At 50.0% G+C, this 20,225-nt stretch overlaps 1 protein-coding gene across 1 annotated transcript; it reads left to right on the top strand.

Annotated features, from left to right (window-relative positions):
* Positions 1-1,488: 1,488 nt before the first annotated feature.
* Positions 1,489-17,011, top strand: BNIP3 (BCL2 interacting protein 3). The gene is given in 7 exon segments (XM_030805221.1): positions 1,489-1,640; positions 1,643-1,738; positions 9,534-9,684; positions 10,348-10,432; positions 12,490-12,596; positions 12,673-12,822; positions 14,926-17,011. Coding segments are annotated over 7 exon segments (777 nt in total). The 5' UTR covers positions 1,489-1,498; the 3' UTR covers positions 14,972-17,011.
* Positions 17,012-20,225: the final 3,214 nt, after the last annotated feature.

Genomic DNA, 20,225 nt, shown 5'->3' on the forward strand with positions numbered 1-20,225 from the left:
ATGCTATGCTATGTATCTCTGGCTGTTTTTTTTTTTTTTAAGACAGGGTCTCACACTGTTACCCAGGCTGGAGTGTAGTGGCCTGATCATGGCTCACTGTAGCCTCACCTCCTGGTCTCAAGGAATCCTCCCACAGCAGGTGTGACCATACCCAGCTAAGTTTTTTGTATTTTTGGGGGGGAAAGTGTTTCACCATGTTGCCCAGACTGGTCTCCAACTCCTGGGCTCAAGCGATCCTCCTGCCTCGGCCTCCCAAAGTGCTGAGATGAAAGGCATGCACCCCACACTGCCCTCTGGATGTTTGTTACTTCTGAGAAAACTAAAATCACGGCACTCCAAAGACTAGAGACTATTCAACAGGCAAGAGCAGTGATGAAATGCACGCAGCGACTGAGGTCTGGCTTCGCGGCTCTGTGACCCCGGTTCAGCTTCTGAGCTCCTGGTTCCTTGGCGGGACGCCTCCTCCTTCCCCGCAAGACCAGACACGGCTGTCTGGGAAGCAGCGTTTCTGGGGCGCACCTTGACACTTGGATTTGGATCAAAAATGCTTTCAAGAAGAAAGACTTTTGATCAAAAGCGGGAAATGAGAAAGCGACTTTCCTCTGAAAAGTGCCTCCCAGTCCCGAGGCTGCGAGGCCCCCCTGCCAGGCTGGCTCCCACGGAAGCCGGGCACCCACCCGGCCCGACCAAGCGCCACTCCGCCCCGTGACCCGCGGAGGCCCCGGCCCACCCCGGGGACGCCCGCCCCACACCGCGTTTGCACCCCGGAGGCCCCTCGCCGCAGAGGCGTATGGCGCGCCTCTCCCGGGCCCCTGGGGTCCGCGCCTCCCTCGGGCGGACTCTTTCGACTCTGCTCGAGCCTCCGCTTCCTCCTGCGGGCGGACGCCCCAGACGCAACGGGACCCGCTGTTCACGCAGGGGCGCCCCGGCGGGGCGGGCAGAGACCCAGGGACGCGGCCCCGTCCCGAGACGCTCAGCTCCGGCCCACCGCTCGCAGCTCCCGCCCTGGGCGCAGGTCCCGATCCCACGGGCCGTCTCGGAGCCGCAGCGGCCGCTTCCCTGCACGTCCTCACGCCCCCCGCACGGACGCCGCCAGCCCCGCGCCTGTTTCCCCACCAGCAGGATGGAAAGACGGGCCCCGCCCCGAAGCGTAGCGGCGTCTCCGTGGTAGCGAGTGCCCAGAGCGTCCGCCGGTCCCACCGCCCCTTTAAAAGAGGACCCGGCCCACCGCCTGCCGCGGCGACGACCGCCCAGCCCACTCGTCACGCGGCCCGCGGCGTCCAGCCCACGGCAGCTCACCTCAGGCGGTCGCTGCCGCGCTCGCGCCTGCGCGCCCCTCGCCCCGCCCCCTCGCCCCGCCCCGCCCCTCGCCCCGCCCGCGTCCCGCGCACCGCAGGCCCCGGCCCCTCGCCCACCCCAGGACCCGCCCCGCGCACGCGCCGCACGTGCCACACGCACCCCACGCCTCTGCGCACGCGCAGGCCCCGCGTCGCGGCCAATGGGCGACGCGGCCGCAGATCCGCCCGGCCCCGCCCTGCCCTGTGAGTTTCTCCGGCCGGGCTGCGGGGCTCGGCTCAGTCCCGGAGCGCAGCTGGACCGCGGCACTCCTTCCTCCGCTTTCCCACCGCCAGCAGCTGAAGCAAGCCCGCAGCCCGGCGCGGACTGCCATCGCCGCAGTCGCCCTCCGGCGCCATGTCGCAGAACGGAGCGCCCGGGATGCAGGAGGAGAGCCTGCAGGGTGAGGCGGAGGAGGCGGCGCGGGAGCCGAGGGGGCGCGGGCGGGAAGCCTGGGGAAGGCCAGAGGGAGGCCAAGGGGGCGCCAAGGGGGCGCCAAGGGGAGGTTGCCGGGGAGGCCTAGGGGGCATCGCGGGCCGGGCGAGGCTGCGCCATCCTCCCCTCCCGTACCCACCCCTCCTGCGGGCATGCGGAGCCCGGGGCGTGGGGACCTCGCGTACTGCCCGGGGTTCGCGGCCTCGCCTCTCGGGCGGGGGTTGGCTTGGACCCGGGTCGGATCGCACGGGAAAGCCCCGATTCTCCAGCTCCGTGCGAGCTAGAATTCCACCTGGAGGTGAATCTGCGTCTCGCAGTTGGCCCGAACAGCCTCAAAGTCCACGTTGCCCTCCGCGGTCTGTAGTTCAGACCAGTATTGGTTTTAGTGACCAAAACCAAGGCGTGGCAAGTGGCCTGTTACGTGGTTTAATTTTGTTATTAATGTTTATATCCATGGTGACTTAGGATTTCCTGAAGGGTGAACGCAGAGATGGGAGGGGGTTACAGCATTTTTAAAATATGGCATTAAATGGGCATGTTCCAGTTCCACTAGAGGGTCATTCCAAAACAAAGCTTTAAATGACTTACGGATTAAGAAAACAAGCAAAAGGACGCTGCTCGTGCAGCACTCAGTCGTTACAGCCTGCTTAATGCCCGAGTAGAGGCTCGCTGTGTGCCCTTGGCTAGATTCGCAAGATCATCCGTTCACGCAGCGGGAAACGCAGGCCTGGGGTGCAGGACTTGCCCCACGCACAGCCGGGTGGCGTGGAGACCCACCCCACCCGGTGGGTCCGCGTCAGAGTCCAGACGAGCCTTTGCTCAGGGAAGCGGGCACTGAAGCCGCCTTCCCAGGGTCCCTAGGGCCCAAGCCTCGGAGGAGGGACCTGGTGGCAGCTGACCTTTGTGTTCTTTGAAGCCAGAGTTTACTAAGCAAAATTAGCATGTAAATAAGCTTGGGAAAGGACTGCTGAAACCTCTGACAGTGAACTTTTAATCTTCATTGAGAGTTTTTAAAACCATATATTCTCATAAATTTAGTGAGTTGCTAATTTTATTACAAGAAAAAGATTTTACTAGGCAGGACTTAGTTACCGTTTTATATATACACATATATACACATATACACATATATATACATATATACACATATATATACACATATATATACATATATATACATACACACATTTGAACACTACAACCATTTTTTATTAACTTTTTTTTTTTAAGAGACGGGGTCTCACTGTGTTGCCCAGGCTGGTCTGAACTGGGCTCAAGCGATCCTCCCGCCTCGGCCTCCCAAAGTGCTGAGATTATAGGCCTGAGCTACCAGGCGCGCCTGGCCTAGAACCATATTTTTTAAAATTCTGTAATTCAGATTTTTCCTCTTGAAAGTTAAACATTGGCGAATTACTATTTTGAAATAGATTAAGAGATGTTTTCCTGTCTTCTGTCATAAAATAAAATCCAAGGGATGTTTTTATAAACTCTTTGCCATAAAATCACCCATTTTCCGGTTGTGAAGCCGCGTTACTCCTGACATTGTGCGTTTCACTGCCTGGCTGGGATCTGGGCGCTGGGAGGTGGAGGGGGCTCCGGGGGGGCTCGGTCCTCTCTCCAGTATGTAACTTACACAGGCTGCTGAGTCATTGGCAGCGCAAGACGGCCAGCGCCGGAGTTACGAGATTTTTGTTTTTCTGTTTTGTTTGTTCTATAAAAAGGTAGTTACCCGCGGGGTGGATCCCATGTAGGCGATTCCTTGGGCCGCCCTGAGTGTCCGCGCGGCAAGACGGGGCCACCCTGGGCTCGGCGTGGGCGGGGTTGGCCGGTCCCGCGGGCTCCAGCTGCCTGCAAATCCAGCACAGAGCGGTGGCTCAGGCAGCGCTCACCTCTGCCTGTCCGATTTCACTGCCCCTTGTTTACCTCGGAACAGAGAACTCTGGGAGCCTTGCAGCCAGACCCACAGATGGAAGCAGCAAGCACTGTCTCCTCTGAGTGTACGCTGTGGGGCCAACTGCTTTTCCTAAAGAGTTAATGGCAAAATGGGCTGATTCTGTTCCTTTCTGTCTCTTGATCATTCTAGCTAAAGTTGCTGACTCGCAGGATGCTCGTATTCGTCTTTTTCCTTTTTATTTTTTATGAGCCCAGTCTTACTCTGTCACCCAGGCTGGAGTACAGCAGCACAATCATTATAGCTCACTGCAGCCGTGAACTTGGCCCTTTTCTCCTAGACATGTCACTGCCAACATGCAGGAGAGGTAGGATTCTGTGATGAGATCGTGTCACGGTTGCGGGGGCATCACTTCCTTGAAGGACCCACTGTCTTCACCAGGAGGGCATCAGTTCAGTAAAGTGCATGCCCATTTACTCTGGAGCGGCCGTGTTTAATGATCCAAGCCCTCACCTCTTCACCCACTGCTGTGTCTGCAACTGGCAGATGGTTCTCCCTTTTGTCAGAGGCAACTCACCATGGGCAAAGTTGTATGAGGGGAAAAGATGTTTCTACTTATTTTGGAGTGGAATTGTAGCATTGTGCGCTTTGAGACCTGAAGGGGTTGCAGACATCTAGATTCTCGTCCAAGACCTGCATTTCAGAGATGGTCCCAATGAGGTTCTAGAGGTGGAGTGAAAGGCTGGCAACAACACTTAAGAAGAAGCCAAGGACTCTGCATTAAGCACCAGTGGGATACCTGGAGCCCAGATGCCTGAGGCTGCGTGCGATAGGCCAGGGTCCTGGAGGAGAGTCCGGCAAGAGGAAGGTGGAGGGAAACGAGCCCCGTTAGAAACCAGGGACCTGATTTACCTACCGGGCTGACTTGATACTTGAAATCTTTTGTCAGGCAGGTCTCTTTTGTTCCTCTCCCCACTAACCTGAGAAGCTTTTAAAGGTAAAAACAGCAATTTCTTAGAGCCCACCTCCCCTGGGGAAGAAGCCCTTTGTATGGTTTTGGGGGTGCTAGTTCCCTCTGGGGTTCACAGCTCCTCTGCTTCAGGCTTTTTTTCTGGGATGCTGCCTCCCTCTGTTCTGACATTTATCCCAGAGCTTTTTCAATCTGTTTGCCTGGATTCCACCCCAGCATCCCAAATAGTCACTTTCAGAGTGGGCTGAGTTGGACACAATGAAAAAAACACCACAGGTGATTCTCCCTTCATAGCCAGAGTTGAGATTGTCACCCCAGGTTAGGGCATAGGGTGGCCTTGAGAACTTGGCCCTCTGTTTACTCCACGTGGGGCTTATGGCTGTGGCCCGTGAATCCATGTTGAGGAATGGGACCCAGGGAGTTGACCTGGGACATGCAGAGGGCAGCGAATCGAAGGGATTCCCTGGCGTCTGTCACTGGAGAGAGAACTGCTTTGGGCACCTAGAAAAGCTGGATGTCAGATTTTTTTTTTTTTTTTTTACACAAAGTGAGAATAAATGGATTAAGAACTCGTTGGATTGTATTTTGTCTCTGAGGCAGACCTATCAGTTTTCTTTTTGTAATGTGATATAACTATTTATAGTCTAGGCTTTTCAAAATCTCATCTGCCTTGATAGAAGAGGGAGGTAAGATTCACTGGCTGTGTGTCTGGTTAGCAATGTAAATTATGAGTGAGTGAGGAGGGGGAGGAACATAAGGAGAGGGACGTGAAACGAGATTAGGAAGGAGGGCTTTTCTTGCAGCAGTAACAGCAGCACCTTTCTTTCTGGGGCCTAATTATACTACAGTTATTTGAAGTGTAAACTACTTGTGATTATGAGCAAGTTTTCTAAGGTTATTAAGCAACCTTACTGTAACCCCATCTTTCTTCGAAAAGGTGAATGATCCGAGTGGAGAACTGTAACATGTGAGTAGATACACAGCATGCTGCATTCTCCAGGAAGTGCCTTCTTTTCCTACCCGGTTGCTGTAGGTTAATAATAAAACTCCTGTCGCTTAGTAAATCATTCCTGGGAATACAGCTTTTGGGCCCAAAGTCATTAGCCATGGACAATCGGGAATGGGTTTTTTTTTTCCTTGTTTCCTGGATTTTTAGGACCCTTTCTGGGGCGATTTTTAAAAAGCACTGCTTTGGTTCGAATGCGTCCCTCCATGTTGCCAGTGGGATGGTAGTAAAAGGTGGGCCTTTAAGAGGTGGCTTGGTCATGGGGGCTCCTCTCTAGTGAATGGGATTAGTGCTCTAAGGGGCTGGATGGAGGGAGGTGGGTCCCTCTGTAACCTCAGTGAAGGGATGAGGCAGGAAGGCCCTCACCCGACACCAGATGTTGGTGCCTGGATCTTGGACTTCCCAGCCTCCAGAACGGAGATCAATTTCTGTTCGTAAATCGCTTAGTCTGTGGGATTCTGTTACAGTAGCACAGACAGAGGAAGACAGAGATACACTTGTCCCTACTTCATCTTCCTCTTCCTGTCGTCTTCAGCTTGCCCCTTGGGTGATAGATAGAGTGTTTGGTCTTGACCCTACCTACTTCCTGGTGCAGAGCACCCAAACCCCTGGGGTTTCCTGAGCAGCGTCTTTTTTTTTTTTTTTTTTTTTGAGACAGAGTTTCGCCCTTGTTGCCCAGGCTGGAGTGCAGTGGCATGATCTCAGCTCACTGCAACCTCCACCTCCCAGGTTCAAGATATTTGTCTGCCTCAGCCTCCCGAGTAGCTGGGATTACAGGCGCCCACCACGCTCGGCTAATTTTGTATTTTTAGTAGAGACGGGGTTTCACCATGTTGGTCAGGCTGGTCTCCAACTCCTGACCTCAGGTGATCTGCCCGCCTCGGCCTCCCAAAGTGCTGGGATTACAGGCGTGAGCCACTGTGCCAATAAGCGTCTTAAGCATGTTTATTAAGAAAGTAAGAGAGTAAAAAGGTGGCGACTCCATAGGCAGAGCAGCCTGACCAGTGTGTGCGTTATTCATAAAGTCACCCTATTAGCAGCGTACTCCAAAAGTGCTCCTTGGTTAACCATTTTTGGTGTAAGTTGTAAGGAGCCCCTTCAGAATACACTGCTAATACAGTGGCTCAAGGGCAGCCCCAGGATAGTTATTTGAGGTGGAAATTCCCAGGGCAGCCCCTCCTAGGAGGGGAGGGGACTGGAGACGGAGATGGGGGAGCCATGAGGTGTGGGTAGCATGGTTGGGGTTAGAGTTGGGGCGTGTGGGGTGGGTGGGGATCTGGGCTGTATGTCATTCCCATTTGTCTGCTCTGAATTGTTCTGGTAAACGGATAAATGTAAGTAAAGTGTTTTTCTGAGTTCTGTGAATTGTCGTAAATTGTTGAACCCGAGGCAGGTGTGTGGGATCCCGAGGCACTGGCAGAAATGTGGGTAACCCGGACACCCCATTCTCCACTTGCATCTGTGGGAACGGTCTTGTGGGCCCGACACTAGGGTTTAGGTAGATAGTCAGAATGGAATTGAATTGTTGGACACCCCGGTGGTGGTGACTTGGTGTCCCACATTTGATGTTAAGAGTGGCATCGGAGAAGAGACCCCACACCTTCAAGCTCCATTTGTGTTCCATATCGTCAGATATCTGAACAACACTTTAGTCAAGTAAATTGAAGCAGGCCCAGAATGTGAATACTGTAGATTCAGCGTAGAAAGACAGCTGGCCAAAACAGAGGCTGTGGTGCCATTCTCTCAGGGGCAGGCTGTGGCTAGCTGGCCGCATGGCATCTTGAACCCCAGAGAGGGAAGGAGGGCTAGTGAACATCAGAGTACTTGGCAATACTGTCTGGTCAGATGAGCGGCTTCAGGAATGGTGTGGTCTGTACATCTCGGAAGGCACCACGTACCCTCTGCCGGAGTGTGGGTCAGACTGACCTGGGCCTTTCTCCTCCATTGAGCTCCAGGATCCCAGACAGACCCTGGCTTGCCTTTGTATTAGGGATGTGCTTCGTGTGGGCCAGGACATGAGGCAACGTGAGACGCCAAAGAGAAAATCATGCATTCATGTGAAAATTTGTGACCATTTCGTTAGCAGCTTACTGGGAGACTGTTGATGGTGTAAGCTGCAAATCCACTTTTCCTTCCTGGGCCTTCGGTTTGCTTTTTTCTGGTTAATATGAAATACACTCTGCAATGAGTGGCGTATTGAGCCCAGGCCAGCCCTCTTTCAGGAGAGATGCCTCGTGTGTGGAAATGCACCTGCCTTTGCTTCCAGTGAACATGACAGATGAAGAGGCTGCTCCGTTCCCCCAGTTGCATGGTGTTATTAGTGCTGTGTTGGTTTAAGGACAGTCAGCAGCTCAGGGTGATTATTCTGCTTAATACAATTATAGTGACTGCAAAATGAGATAATTCTGTTGTTCTCATCCATAAGTTTCTCCGTCTTTTATGGCCTGCACTTTCCTCCCACTGCACTCCATCCTCCATACGCTACCAGAGGAAGCTTCTACCAGATTTGCTTTAAATAAATAAACCTATGACACAAAGTAGAGAAATTATCCTGGGCCCAGAAATAGACATGTGCCTATAGGCACGCTTGATTTCTGACAAAGGAAGCAGCCCAGAGCAGAGGGGAGGTGGGAGCTGTCTGCAATAAATGGGGCATCCGTATCACATCAATGGAAAACTTAATCCATGTAGATTTTGGATCTAAATGTGACTGTCATAACAGAGCTGTGTGAAAATAATAGAATAGAATATCTCAGCTCAGGAAGGGATTGCTGCATTTGACTGAATTAAAATCAAGAACTTCTGTACATCAGAAGACATGAGAAGTGAAAAGAACAAGCTACCGAGTGAAAGTTACGTGCAACGTATTTAAATGCAGAAAAACGTGTATCTAGAATACAGAATTATCCCACAATTGCACTTTTAGCAGGAAGGGAACGGAAGCAGCGTTCCAGCCTCAGTTCTATTTATAATGGTGACATGGAAAAAATACTGCTGGATGCCCACAAATAAGAGAAAGACAGATAATAGAAAAGAATAAGAGATTCGAAGAACCAGTTCAAAAAAGATGCTATCCAGATGGCTAGCAAACTTGTAAAAAAAAACCGTGTTCAACCTCGTTAGAAATTATATAAATGCAAAGTAAGCCACGCAACGCAAGTAATAGAGGCTGGGCATGGTGGCTCACGCCTGTAATTGCAGCACACTGGGAGGCTGAGGTGAGAGGACTGCTTGGGCCCAGAAGTTCGAGACTAGCCTGGGCGATAGAGCGAGACCCCATCTCCTAAAAAAAATAGCCAGGAGTAGTGGTACATGCCTGTAGTTCCAGTTATTCCGGAGGCGTCAGCTAGAGGATGGCCTGAACCTAGGAGTTTGAGATTATAGTGAGCCTTCATTGTGCCACTGCACCCCAGCCTGGGTGACAAAGCGAGACTCTGTCTTGAAAAGAAACAAAAAATAGAGTTTAAATCTTTTAAAGAAAACTTCAAATCCCTTAAGCTTATGTTGACATTAGTGTTTTTTTTTTTAAAAGACCTCTTTTTCCAAATAATAGCCTTTTTCTTATAAAAGCTCACTGCAAGGAAGTATTCTAATTGGATTCTGGTGACTCAGCAGAGTTATTGGACATTTGCTTGGTATAAAGGAACTGCAAGAGCTGGACAGATACGTGGTCTCAGCCCCAGGGAGCTTCCTTCCTGTACCCGGGGAGTGTGTGCGTACAGTCACTGCCATGAGAGTGGGCAGAGGGATGTCTTCAAGTCGGGGTTAAGGGATGGCTCCTGGTGTGTCACCATTGCTACCTCTTGGAAATGGAAGGGCAGGCTGGTTAGATATTAAGACCAGATTCCAGAGTGGGTAGAAAATTCCATCTGTGCCCCTTTGTTTGTCCCCACCAGGCTCCTGGGTAGAATTGCACTTTAGCAATAATGGGAACGGGAGCAGTGTTCCAGCTTCAGTTTCTATTTATAACGGTGACATGGAAAAAATACTGCTGGACGCACAGCATGAGTCTGGACGGAGCAGCTCCAAGAGTTCTCACTGTGACAGGTAGGTGCACGTCAACAAGTGTGTGTGTTACAGTGCTGATGTCTTCAGTGGGTGAGTCACAGCTGGAAGTGCCCGTGTCACCTCTAGGACAGTGGGCTGCTGCTCCCCTCAGGCCGCGTTCGGGAGTGGCTCCTGCGGCAGTCCGTTCTTACATAGGAGCCTTGCCCTCTTTGGGGATGCAGTGACCTGGGACTTAGTCTGTGGGGAGCCGTGTTCAAGTAGTCAGTAGGCAGCAGAACAGCCACAAACCCCGCTCTGAGAAACGCACTCACGCGCCTCAGCAGGGCTGTGGTTGCAGAGGAGCCGTTCCTGGTTAGCAGCACTTCTGAGTGACTCCAAGGTAGAGTGGCTGACAGTGGTCAAAGGTCGTGTGCCCTTGAGAGCCGTGCAACAGACCGTGAAGGTGGCAGGTGACAAAGCCAGCTGCTTGCCAGTTGCCCCTGTGTCTTCTCTGGAAGAATGGCTAGCTAACTCCTGTCGTGTTCAGTCGAAAGGGCTGAGGAATAGCTTGGCTCTGGCTGGTGCTGGGTGGAAGGGAAGACGCGTACGCTGACTGGCTAGAGCCCCTCATCGCGGAGGCGGTTCACTGCCTTTGGGGTTTGAGCTTCTAATGATAGAATGTTCACATGATGTTGTTTTTCCCATTCTATTCACATCGCCAAGTCCACCTCGCTCACAGACACCACAAGATACCAACAGAGTTTCTGAAACAGATACCCATAGCATTGGAGAGAAAAACAGCTCACAGGTAAGCTGGAAGGAGAGTGTGCAGTTGTAAAAGTATTTGTGATCTGTTTGTACAGGAAACAGTTTTAAATGTAATTGAGCACCTCAGAGAAAAGTCGGGCTTTAAGGGTGTCTCCTGCTTTAAAAAAAAAACAAAAAAAACCCAAAAAGAAACTGTGGGTGGGAACATCCACAAGCACATGGGCTGGACACTCAGCTGAGCAGGGGAGGCGCCTAGACAGGCAGCAGGGGCCTCCTGTCCCTGCCTGCCATTAGGGATACACCAGAAAGGAGGAAGGGCTCCCTGGTGGCTGCAGCCTAGAGAGGAGGGAGGGACCACTGGAAAGGGTGGCAGTGAGCCAGCTACTGGCTGGTCTTTCCTCGTGGTTGCTGGTTGGACAGTGAGTGGGTTTTAATATTTGCATGCTGTGTGGGACTCAGGCGTTGCCCACGGGGCCATTTGAGGCCATTTGGCCACTGTGGCTGTGACTCTGAGGTGTCTTCCTCATTAGACATTGTCACTGCCTGCCGGAAATTACACCCTGTGCCTTTCGTAGCATTAGTCCTGAGCTAACTGGTGCCTGAGCAGTGTAGCATTAGTGGCTGATCAGCCTGATAATTTAGTGTACGATCATCACTTTTTCTTCTTTTTTAAAAAAGTTTTTTTGTAGAGACGGGGTCTCCCTGGGTTACCCAGGCTGGTCTTGAACTCCAGGGCTCAAGTGATCCTCCCAAAATACTGGGACTATAGGTGTGAGATACCATGTCCAGCCCAAGATGACTTCTCTGTTAACAGCTATTTAATGGGCCTTACATACCGGCATTCAGCATTGTTGTGAAAGCAGAGTCTTAGAGGAAAAAGTGTACCTGGGATTATTGCCTTGGTTTACTGTCATTCTCCCCTCCTACTCCGGCACAGATAGGGTTCGAGGCAGTGATCAGTACCGTCTTGCTCCGTTGTATCTGGTAGTGCCTTACCTTGTTGCAGATGAGATGTGCGATAAATGTTTTCTTGGATGTTTGTTGCTGGTGAGAACTTTAATGATGGACCGTGTTCTGTATTTTGGAAGCTCTGTGAGGAAGCATGGCCTTCCAGGCAGGATTGGTAGCTGGCCCTTCGGTGCCAGCTTCCCTCAAGGCGTCCTTCACCAAGGAAACAAGGAGTCCCTGTTACCCAGGCTTTCTCAAGGCATCCCCCTGGCCCCACTCCGAGGGGCAGCATGATTTCGGGAGCCCCAGGAGCCCTGGCTGTGGGTGTGTGGGTGCAACTAGGGCGTGCGGCCTGCTCCTGGGCACCTGGGGGTGTACCCAGCTTGGGTGTACCCAGATGTTTGGTGAGTTTGGAGAGCTATATTCTTGAGTATTTTCAATTTTATTTTATTTTTTTGAGACAGGGTCTTGTCATTTTCACTGTTCTAAACAAAACTTCCCCCTTAGTTTTAAAAGGAATTAGATGTTCAGGTACAGAATTTTGAAAATGCAAAAAAGTAGAGAAAAACACTTATAGACTCTCAGATTTAAAATCCTCTTTAAAATTTCGTGCTGCTATATAATTCTGAGGATTTGGCCGCAGCTGTGGTTATGTGTACATTTCTGCCTTTTCCCTCCTGCTTATCCCGGAAGCATCTTGTAAACCTGCTCACTATACAGTGTCCGTTTTCTTCGTCATGTCCCTGTTTTTTTTTGAGCCATTTTCGGCTGTTTTCATTTTCTTTTGTTATAACCAGTGCTGCAGTCACCATCTTTGCCCTCATGTCACATGACTTCCCTAGGACAGTGTTTGCCGCTGTCAGTGCCCCCAGAATCTCACAGTGACCCAAATGTATTTACACCCTGTGTGGGGCTCCCCCAGAGGTGATCTGTCCCTGGAGGAGGCGAGCATGCTGTGAGCCGGGAGTGCGGTGCGGCCCGGGGAAGGCCCCCAACCCCAGGACTCCCCTTGGACCACAGTCTGAGGCAGTGACATGTGCCTCTGGGCACTTGAATTGAGCCTGGGGATCTGAAGTTTGGGTGGGAGCTGGGTGCTTTCCCGTGTCAGTGTGGTACATTAATCTGCATTTAACATTGACTTTATCTTAGTCTGAGGAAGATGATATTGAGAGAAGGAAAGAAGTTGAAAGCATCTTGAAGAAAAACTCAGATTGGATATGGGATTGGTCAAGTCGGCCTGAAAATATTCCCCCCAAGTGAGTGTGTTCTCAGTGTCACGGGGGCACCCCTTGACAGAGGACACATCAGCTGACACGTTTCTTCCCGCCTCAGGGAGTTCCTCTTTAAACACCCGAAGCGTACGGCCACCCTCAGCATGAGGAACACGAGCGTCATGAAGAAAGGGGGCATATTCTCTGCAGAATTTCTGAAAGTTTTCCTTCCATCTCTGCTGCTCTCTCATTTGCTGGCCATCGGATTGGGGTAGGTGATGTGACTGTGACTCCTGTCATGGCGTGTCGTGGGGCGATTCTGGGTCGCGGTGATTTATTCGTAAACTGTTCCCTGAAGTCCAGATCATCAGTTACAGCTTGGTGCATTTTCACACACACACCCACGTAGTCACTGTTCAGGTCAAGAAACCACCAGCCTGCAGCCCCGGAAGGCCCCAGCACAGGCGCCCCGTGGTGCTGCTGTCTGGCCTGGACGAGTCTGCCTGTTGTTCGCTGAATGTAAACGGAGCCAAAGCAGGGATTCTTATGTCTGACCTCTCTGTCCTGTGTGTAGTTGAAAGCAGTCAACTACAGTCTCATTTCTGCGTAGTACTGCGTGGTGGGAATGCACCCAGCTGTCGGCTGTAGATGGAGGGTCTCAGTTACTTGCTGTACTTCCTCCAGACAGGACTGTTCTAGTTAACTCTCAGGAATAAAGGAACCGATGCGGGCTCTGATTTTTCTGGCTTGAGTTTCGCTCTTGTTGCCCGGGTTGGAGTGCAGTGGCGTGATCTCGGCTCATTGCAGCCTCTGCCTCCCAGGTTCGAGACTCTCCTGCCTTAGCCTCCTGGGTAGCTGGGATTCCTGGTTAATTTTTGTATTTCTAATAGAGATGGGGTTTTGCCACGTTGCCCAGGCTGATCTCGAACTCAAGTGATTGCTCACCTTGGCCTCCAAAGTGCTGGGATTACAGGCGTGAGCCACCGCGCCTGGCCTTTTCTGGCTTCTTATACTAACTCACTCTGCAGAAAACACAGAGACCAGGCAGGTGCCGCTGTGGATTCTGAAGAGCTTTAGCTGCAGCAGGGGTGAAGAGCCAGAGCGGGAAGCCAAAACCACTCCTCCTCGGGCTGGTCCCAGCCTCTCTCAGTGGGGAGGAGATGTCTAGTCCTGGCGTGCAGACAGTGTTCTGTGCCTGCCGTGTATTGGACAGACTGGAAAGACTGGACTGCCACTGGGGGCAGGTGGGTTAGGTTGGCCAGAGGGCTCACATCTGGCGTTGAAGGAAACGGGATAAAAGCCACTGAGTCTCCTGGGCCGGGACCTGAGCACTGTCCGTGTCTCCACCTCACCCTCGTGTGTGCATGGTTTTCTCCTAGCTCTTGTACACATTCTCCCGTCCACCCCCCACCCCCCATCACCTTTATTTCTGCTGGTGCTTTTTGGAGTCAGACCCACAGACTACATCAGCATCACCAGGCAGTTTGCTTTCTGGAGCCTTTTCCAGAACTGTCAAGCAGACTCTGGGAGCAAGGCCTCGGGATCCTCATTTTAAATATGAGGTTTAGCCTTTCGTTTCAGGATAGATTTCTGCAGCCACTACTTCCCAGCTACTGTCCTTCATCCTGCCCAGGTTTTCAGAGCCCGATGCTGCCACTGGCGACCCACACCCCCTCAGCTGCTTTTCAGAACCGCACGATAAAATCTGCCCCGAAAGCTGCTGCAGCACTGTCCGTGCTCACGGTGCCCACACCACTGCCCACAGGCCGGCACTGTCTGTGCTCACAGTGCCCACCACACCACTGCCCATAGGCCAGGCCGGCCAGGCTTCCGATTCTGCCCTTTCCTGGAGACCCATCCTCCTCCCTCCGGGAGTGATGCCCACTGGTCAGCCGGAGCGAGCCTCTCTATTGCCGAAAAGCCTTTTCTGACACTCCTGCATCTTTAGTTTGGGACATCTCTCCCACTACCAAACTGAAACCACATGAGAGCAGGGGCTTCATTTTTAAGCAGTTGGCTTTGGTGAGACTGGTGGTGATGAACTAGCAACACCATCTTGCCCTGGTAGGTGACTTCCCCCAGCACTGAGTTGGAACAAAGCAGAAGCTTTCTGTGTGGAAACAGCATTCAGTTTGGTGATCCTTCTATGTAAGAATACAATCTGATGTTTTCTAAATTAATTAATACAAAATACATATTGATAAAACACTAGATAAAAGATTACAGATAGATTCATTACAAAATTTTTATAATGGGTGTAAAATCACCAGTCCCCTTGCATAAGCTCTAACCACAGTGAGTACCCTGTTTCAGCTGTAACACAGTCTCCTGTGAATCACAAGATACGTTAACTGCTGATAATTTTTCTGTTAAGGATCTACATTGGAAGGCGTCTGACAACCTCCACCAGCACCTTTTGATGAAGAACTGGAGTCTGACTTGGTTCGTTAGTGGATTACTTCTGCTTGCAACGCAGCTCACTGAAGAGCTGTTAGATCCTGGGGTGGCCGTATCACTTGTGTTTATTTGTTCTGTAAATGCTGCGTTCCTAATTTAGTAAAATAAAAGAATAGACACAAATGTTGATCTATAATTATACCTATGGGATCAATAAGCATGATTAATGTCTGACTGATTAATGTCTACTGTAAAAATCTGGTAGTGAATTTTCATTTGATATTAGATATAAATATCTGAATATAAATAATTTTAATATACCAGTCATGATGTATGTTGTATTTTAAAAATTATCTGCAACCTTAATTCAGTTGAAGTACTTTATATTTCAAAAGAATGAATAACATTGATAATAAAATCGCTACTTTAAGGGGTTTGTCCAAAATAAATATTGTGGCCTTATATATCACGTTATTGTAGAAAGTATTATTTAATTTAAATGGATGCAGGTTGTCTACTAAAGATTATACATAACTTGCTAATTGTTCGTAATCAACAGAAACCAAGATAGAGCTACAAACTCAGCTGTACAGTTCATACACTAAACTCTTCGGCTTTTGCATTATAAGGAATTAAGTCTCTGATTATTAGGTGATCACCTTGGATGATCAGTTTTCTGCTGAAGGCACCTGCTCAGTATTTTTTCCTCTTACCACTCTGCATTGAATTTAATCTTCTCCTTTGTGCTCAACTTTTGTGTGCTTTTAAAATCAGCTTTATTCTAAGCAAATCTGTGTCTACTTTAAAAAACTGGAAATGGAAAAAAAAATAAATCTTTGCCAAATCCTTCAGATTACTGTATTTACATATGGTTTAAAATCAGACATCATAATAGCTTCTTGATGAAACCAGGACTGGTCCCTGTTTTGACATTATCTTTCCTACAGCAAGCTTTTTAGAAAGGCTGCCTGCCGCCTTGATGTTTCACCTTTCCACGCTTAATTTGGGTGTTAAATCTAACGTTTTCATTTGTAAAAATCTTCGTTGATACTACCTTGGAAGCAGTCATCTCTTAAGTCTTACATTTGGAGAAAGTGCATGGCATGACATCAGAATTCCTTTATATAATTTAACCTCAGAATAATCTGAGATCATTTCAAAGCATGCTGGTCAAGAGAATTCCGTTTTTGGTTTAGAGCAAATGTTTGCTGTTTGTCTTTCATCACAAACATCAGTGGAGTTTCAGCACCATACAGAGCTCAGTGAACCCCCCCGTCACCATCAAAGCACACAGCAAAGCCAACCACGTGTCCCCCTCACAGATGACAATGGCTGAACTCTCAGTGAAACCAGCTGTATGGCTGGGCGCAGTGGCTCATGCCTGTAATCCCAGCACTTTGGGAGGTTGAGGTGGGCGGATCACCTGAGGTCAGAAGTTCAAGATCGGCCTGGCCAACATGATGAAACCCCGTCTCTAATAAAAATGCAAAAATTAGCTGGGTGCAGTGGCACGTGCCTGTAACCCCAGCTGCTTGGGAGGTTGAGGCAGGAGAACCGCTGGAACCCAGAAGGCAGAGGTTGCGGTGAGCGGAGATCATGCCACTGCACTCCAGCCTGGGAGGGAGAACGAGACTCCATCTCAAAAAAAAAAAAAAAAAAAACCAGTTGGAGATACTAAGCTCCGGGACTGGGCCAGTGTGATGGCTCCACACCTGTAATCCCAACACTTTGGGAGGCCCAGGTAGGAGGATCACGAGTCCAGAAGTTCGAGACCAGCCTGGGGGAGCATAGCAAGACCGTCTCTACAAAAAATACAAAAATTAGCCTCATGTGGTGTCACACCTGTCGCCCCAGCTACTTGGGAGGATCCCTTGAGCCCAGGAGTTCAAGGCTGCAGTGAACCAGGATAGTGCACGTGGCCTGAGCAAGAGCAAGACCCTGTTTCAAAACAACAACTTTGGGACTGGACTGCTTTAGACAGATGGGAGACCAAGAATCAAGTTTTCTAGAGGTGTTTTTCATTAGATTGTAACATTAGACATTTTATTAAAAATGAAACAAGTTTGATGTGTGTGCGTATCTGAATGTTTTTATCTTTGAGGTAGGATAATGGCAGTAAGCCTTTCTGGATAGCTTTTGTAAATGGCCCTTTTCTACAGTGGTTAATACAAATAACTGCCCATACCACTCATTTTAATCATTAACAAGTTTACAAAATTAACATTATCTAAATGATTTTGATATAAAAACATTGAACACTTGGCCACTATTTACCTAATATGTACTCCGATGCAGACATTTGCCCATACACATCTGCTTAGGGTGTGGAACGTGACGCCTACACGTTGCTTAGAAGGAATGCACATGGCTGCGAGAGAGAGGAGTTGGCAACACCTCAAAAAACTAGCCATGCATCTATGCTTTGGACGCACAATCCACTTCTAAGAATTCACTCTGGATAGACCTAGAAACTTCTACGTGCACATGCACAAGGATGTAACTAAATATGTAGTATTTATTATAACATGTTTGTATTGAAATATATGAAGCAACTGAGGTGCCCATGCATAGAGACTCGAGAGAGCGACAGTGCTGCCCTGCAGGGCCGGTGCTTGGCCACTCATGCACCAAGGGGAAGAGCTCGCGATGAGAAGGGTTTCCAGGGTACGTGAAGTAAAACACCGTGCAAAAATAGATGTGTCCCTAGCAGAAAGGAAAGAACATTTGGAAGCAGCTCCTTGAAACAGGAAACCTGTAGCAGTTTTAATACAGCCCCCGGCCAGGTGCCGTGGCTCACGTCTGTAATCCCAGCACTTTGGGAGGCTGGGGTGGGTGGATTGCCTGGGCTCAGGAGTTTGCCTGGCCAACACGGTGAAACCCCGTCTCTACTAAAATACAAGAAAATTAGCCGGGTGTGGCGGCGTGCACCTGTAGTCCTAGCTACTTGGGAGGCTGACGCAGGAGAATTGCTTGAACCCGGGAGGGAGAGGTTGCAGTGACCCAAAATCGTGCCACTGCACTCCAGCCTGGGTGACAGAGCGAGACTCTGTCTCAAAAAAAAAAAAAAAAGCCCCCTAGTTTTTTTGACAGCCCTTAATGAGTGATGGGGGTCTGTGCCCCTTCGGCTCTGGACTCAGGCCAACAGGATAAGGAGGGAGTGATGCCAGTGGTGCAGCACCACTTTCTGGGCCCGCCCAGCCTTAAGAAACTGGCAGCCACCACTTCCTGTCTCTTTGGGGGTGCACGCTCTTGGCGCCCAGCCTCCGCGCTGGGAAGAAGCCACATTGCTCAGTAGAGAGGCCTGGTCAGATAGGATCCAGCAACTAGCACCCCTGCCAGCCATGTGGCCCCCTCTGTGGATCCTCCAGTGCCAGGAGAGATGCCCTCGCTGACAGTCTGGAGCACAGATGAACTGAACCTGCTGAGCCCCATCCAAACTGCAAATGGGAGGACAAAATACAGGATTATTTAAGTATATACAGTATACTTTCTGTAAAAAGAGCTAAGAAAAACACATACCTGCTCATTTGTGCAAAAAAATTAGGGTGAATAAGGTAGAATTAAATGAGATTGGTTACCACGGGGTGGTAACAGGTGGAGATGGAAAATGGAAGAGGGTGGAAGGAGTGCAGCTTTTTGTGTAACAGACTTAGAACCACACTAATGCTTCACATGCTGCCAAATTCAATAAATAACTATTTTGGGGGGAATCCAAAATGGAATACCTACAGTAAGGGAACCTCACTGTTATAAATAATAAAGCCACACTGAAGGGGTGGGCTGGTGAGCTAAATGACCAGAGAACACCATTTGGGGTGGACACTGCAAGGTTAAAGTGACAAAAAAGAACCCAGTATACTCTTGCTAGTGAATTTGCTTCCCATGGGTTGGCAATCCTGAAACCACAGGCGTATTAACATTGTGTGATGTTACACATAATGACAGCCTCATTTCCCACTGCTGGACAGTCACAAGGAAGGCTAGCATGAAGCCGTGGGCTTGCTGGGTTTGGTTTAGCAGTGAGTTGCGGTTTGAGCTGGAGCTGTGCATGGGGGAGTGTGTCTTTCCAAGTGCCACTCAACAAAAGGGCCTGGAAGCAATGATCCTCCAACAGCCGTGTTCATGGCCAGCCCTGGGTCCCGGTGGTGGTGACGGTTGTCTCAAAGAAAAAAATAAATAACAGAAAGTCACCATCAGGCAAATACCAGTAAGTGCTGATTGTCGATGGAAACTAAAGTTAGTGGGTTCTTGAGAGGATATTCTCGTTGTGTCCCCGCAAGATACTCATTACACCAAGGAAAACAGTAACTCTACAGTGAAGAGACCTGGCAGACACCACCTACATCCTGATTTGATGCAGAGGAGGCCAGATCTCTTCCGTGTTCTTGCCAGAATGCATAATTGCAGTTTAATCACGAGAAAATATCAGGCAAACCAAAATTGAGGGGGAGTCTACAAAATGCCTGCCCACACTTCCCAAGTGCTCAGGTCCTGAAAGACTGCAGCAGAGACTGGAAGACAGGGAGACAACGAAATACAATGTGGGCCCTTTGGGAAGGCCCTGGACAGGAAAAACTGACTCGTGAGACAGCCAGGCGGGTGCCAAGGCAGGTGCAGGTGAGGCCACTCGCCCTGCATGGTGCGAGTCCCCATGAAGCTGCAGGACACACCATTGTTAGGGGGCTGGGTGAAGGCTGCAGGATTTCCAAAACCTGTTCAAAATTATTTCAAAGTACACTACTAAGAAGGAAAATAAATAGAAGATACCTTTTTACTAAAAAAAAAAAAAAAAAAAAAAAAGGTGTGGTCCCTGGACTAGGGGTGTCAGCGCGCTGCCTGGGGGCTTGTTAGAAAGGCAGCGCCTCAGCGCATAGCCCTGTGGCGTCAGAAGCCACGTCCTACATGTGTGGCGACGCCATCGTGCAGCGGCCAGTGAGGCTTCACGGATGGTGTGGACAGCCTGCCCAGATGCGTGCAGTGAGGACAGCCAGCTGCCCCGCGGCATGCACAGGATGCTACCCAATGTGTAGAAAGGGAAACAGGAGTGAATCTTATTTGTGTTTGTATAAAAACTGGAAGTACCCCCCCCCCCCCCAAGAAACAAGTATCCAAAATGATCCAGGGAGCCAGAGGCAAGGGCAAGATTTTGTCACCCTCCTCTGGGGACTTGTGAATGCTGTACATATGACCAGTTCACAGCTTCTGTAAGAAAAAACACTTCTAGTAAGAACCAGGGTTACACTGTGTTCAGATATTTCGGTTTGGATAACAAATTTC

This window comes from Nomascus leucogenys, chromosome 3 (assembly GCF_006542625.1).
Source record: "Nomascus leucogenys isolate Asia chromosome 3, Asia_NLE_v1, whole genome shotgun sequence".
Lineage (NCBI taxonomy): Eukaryota > Metazoa > Chordata > Mammalia > Primates > Hylobatidae > Nomascus > Nomascus leucogenys.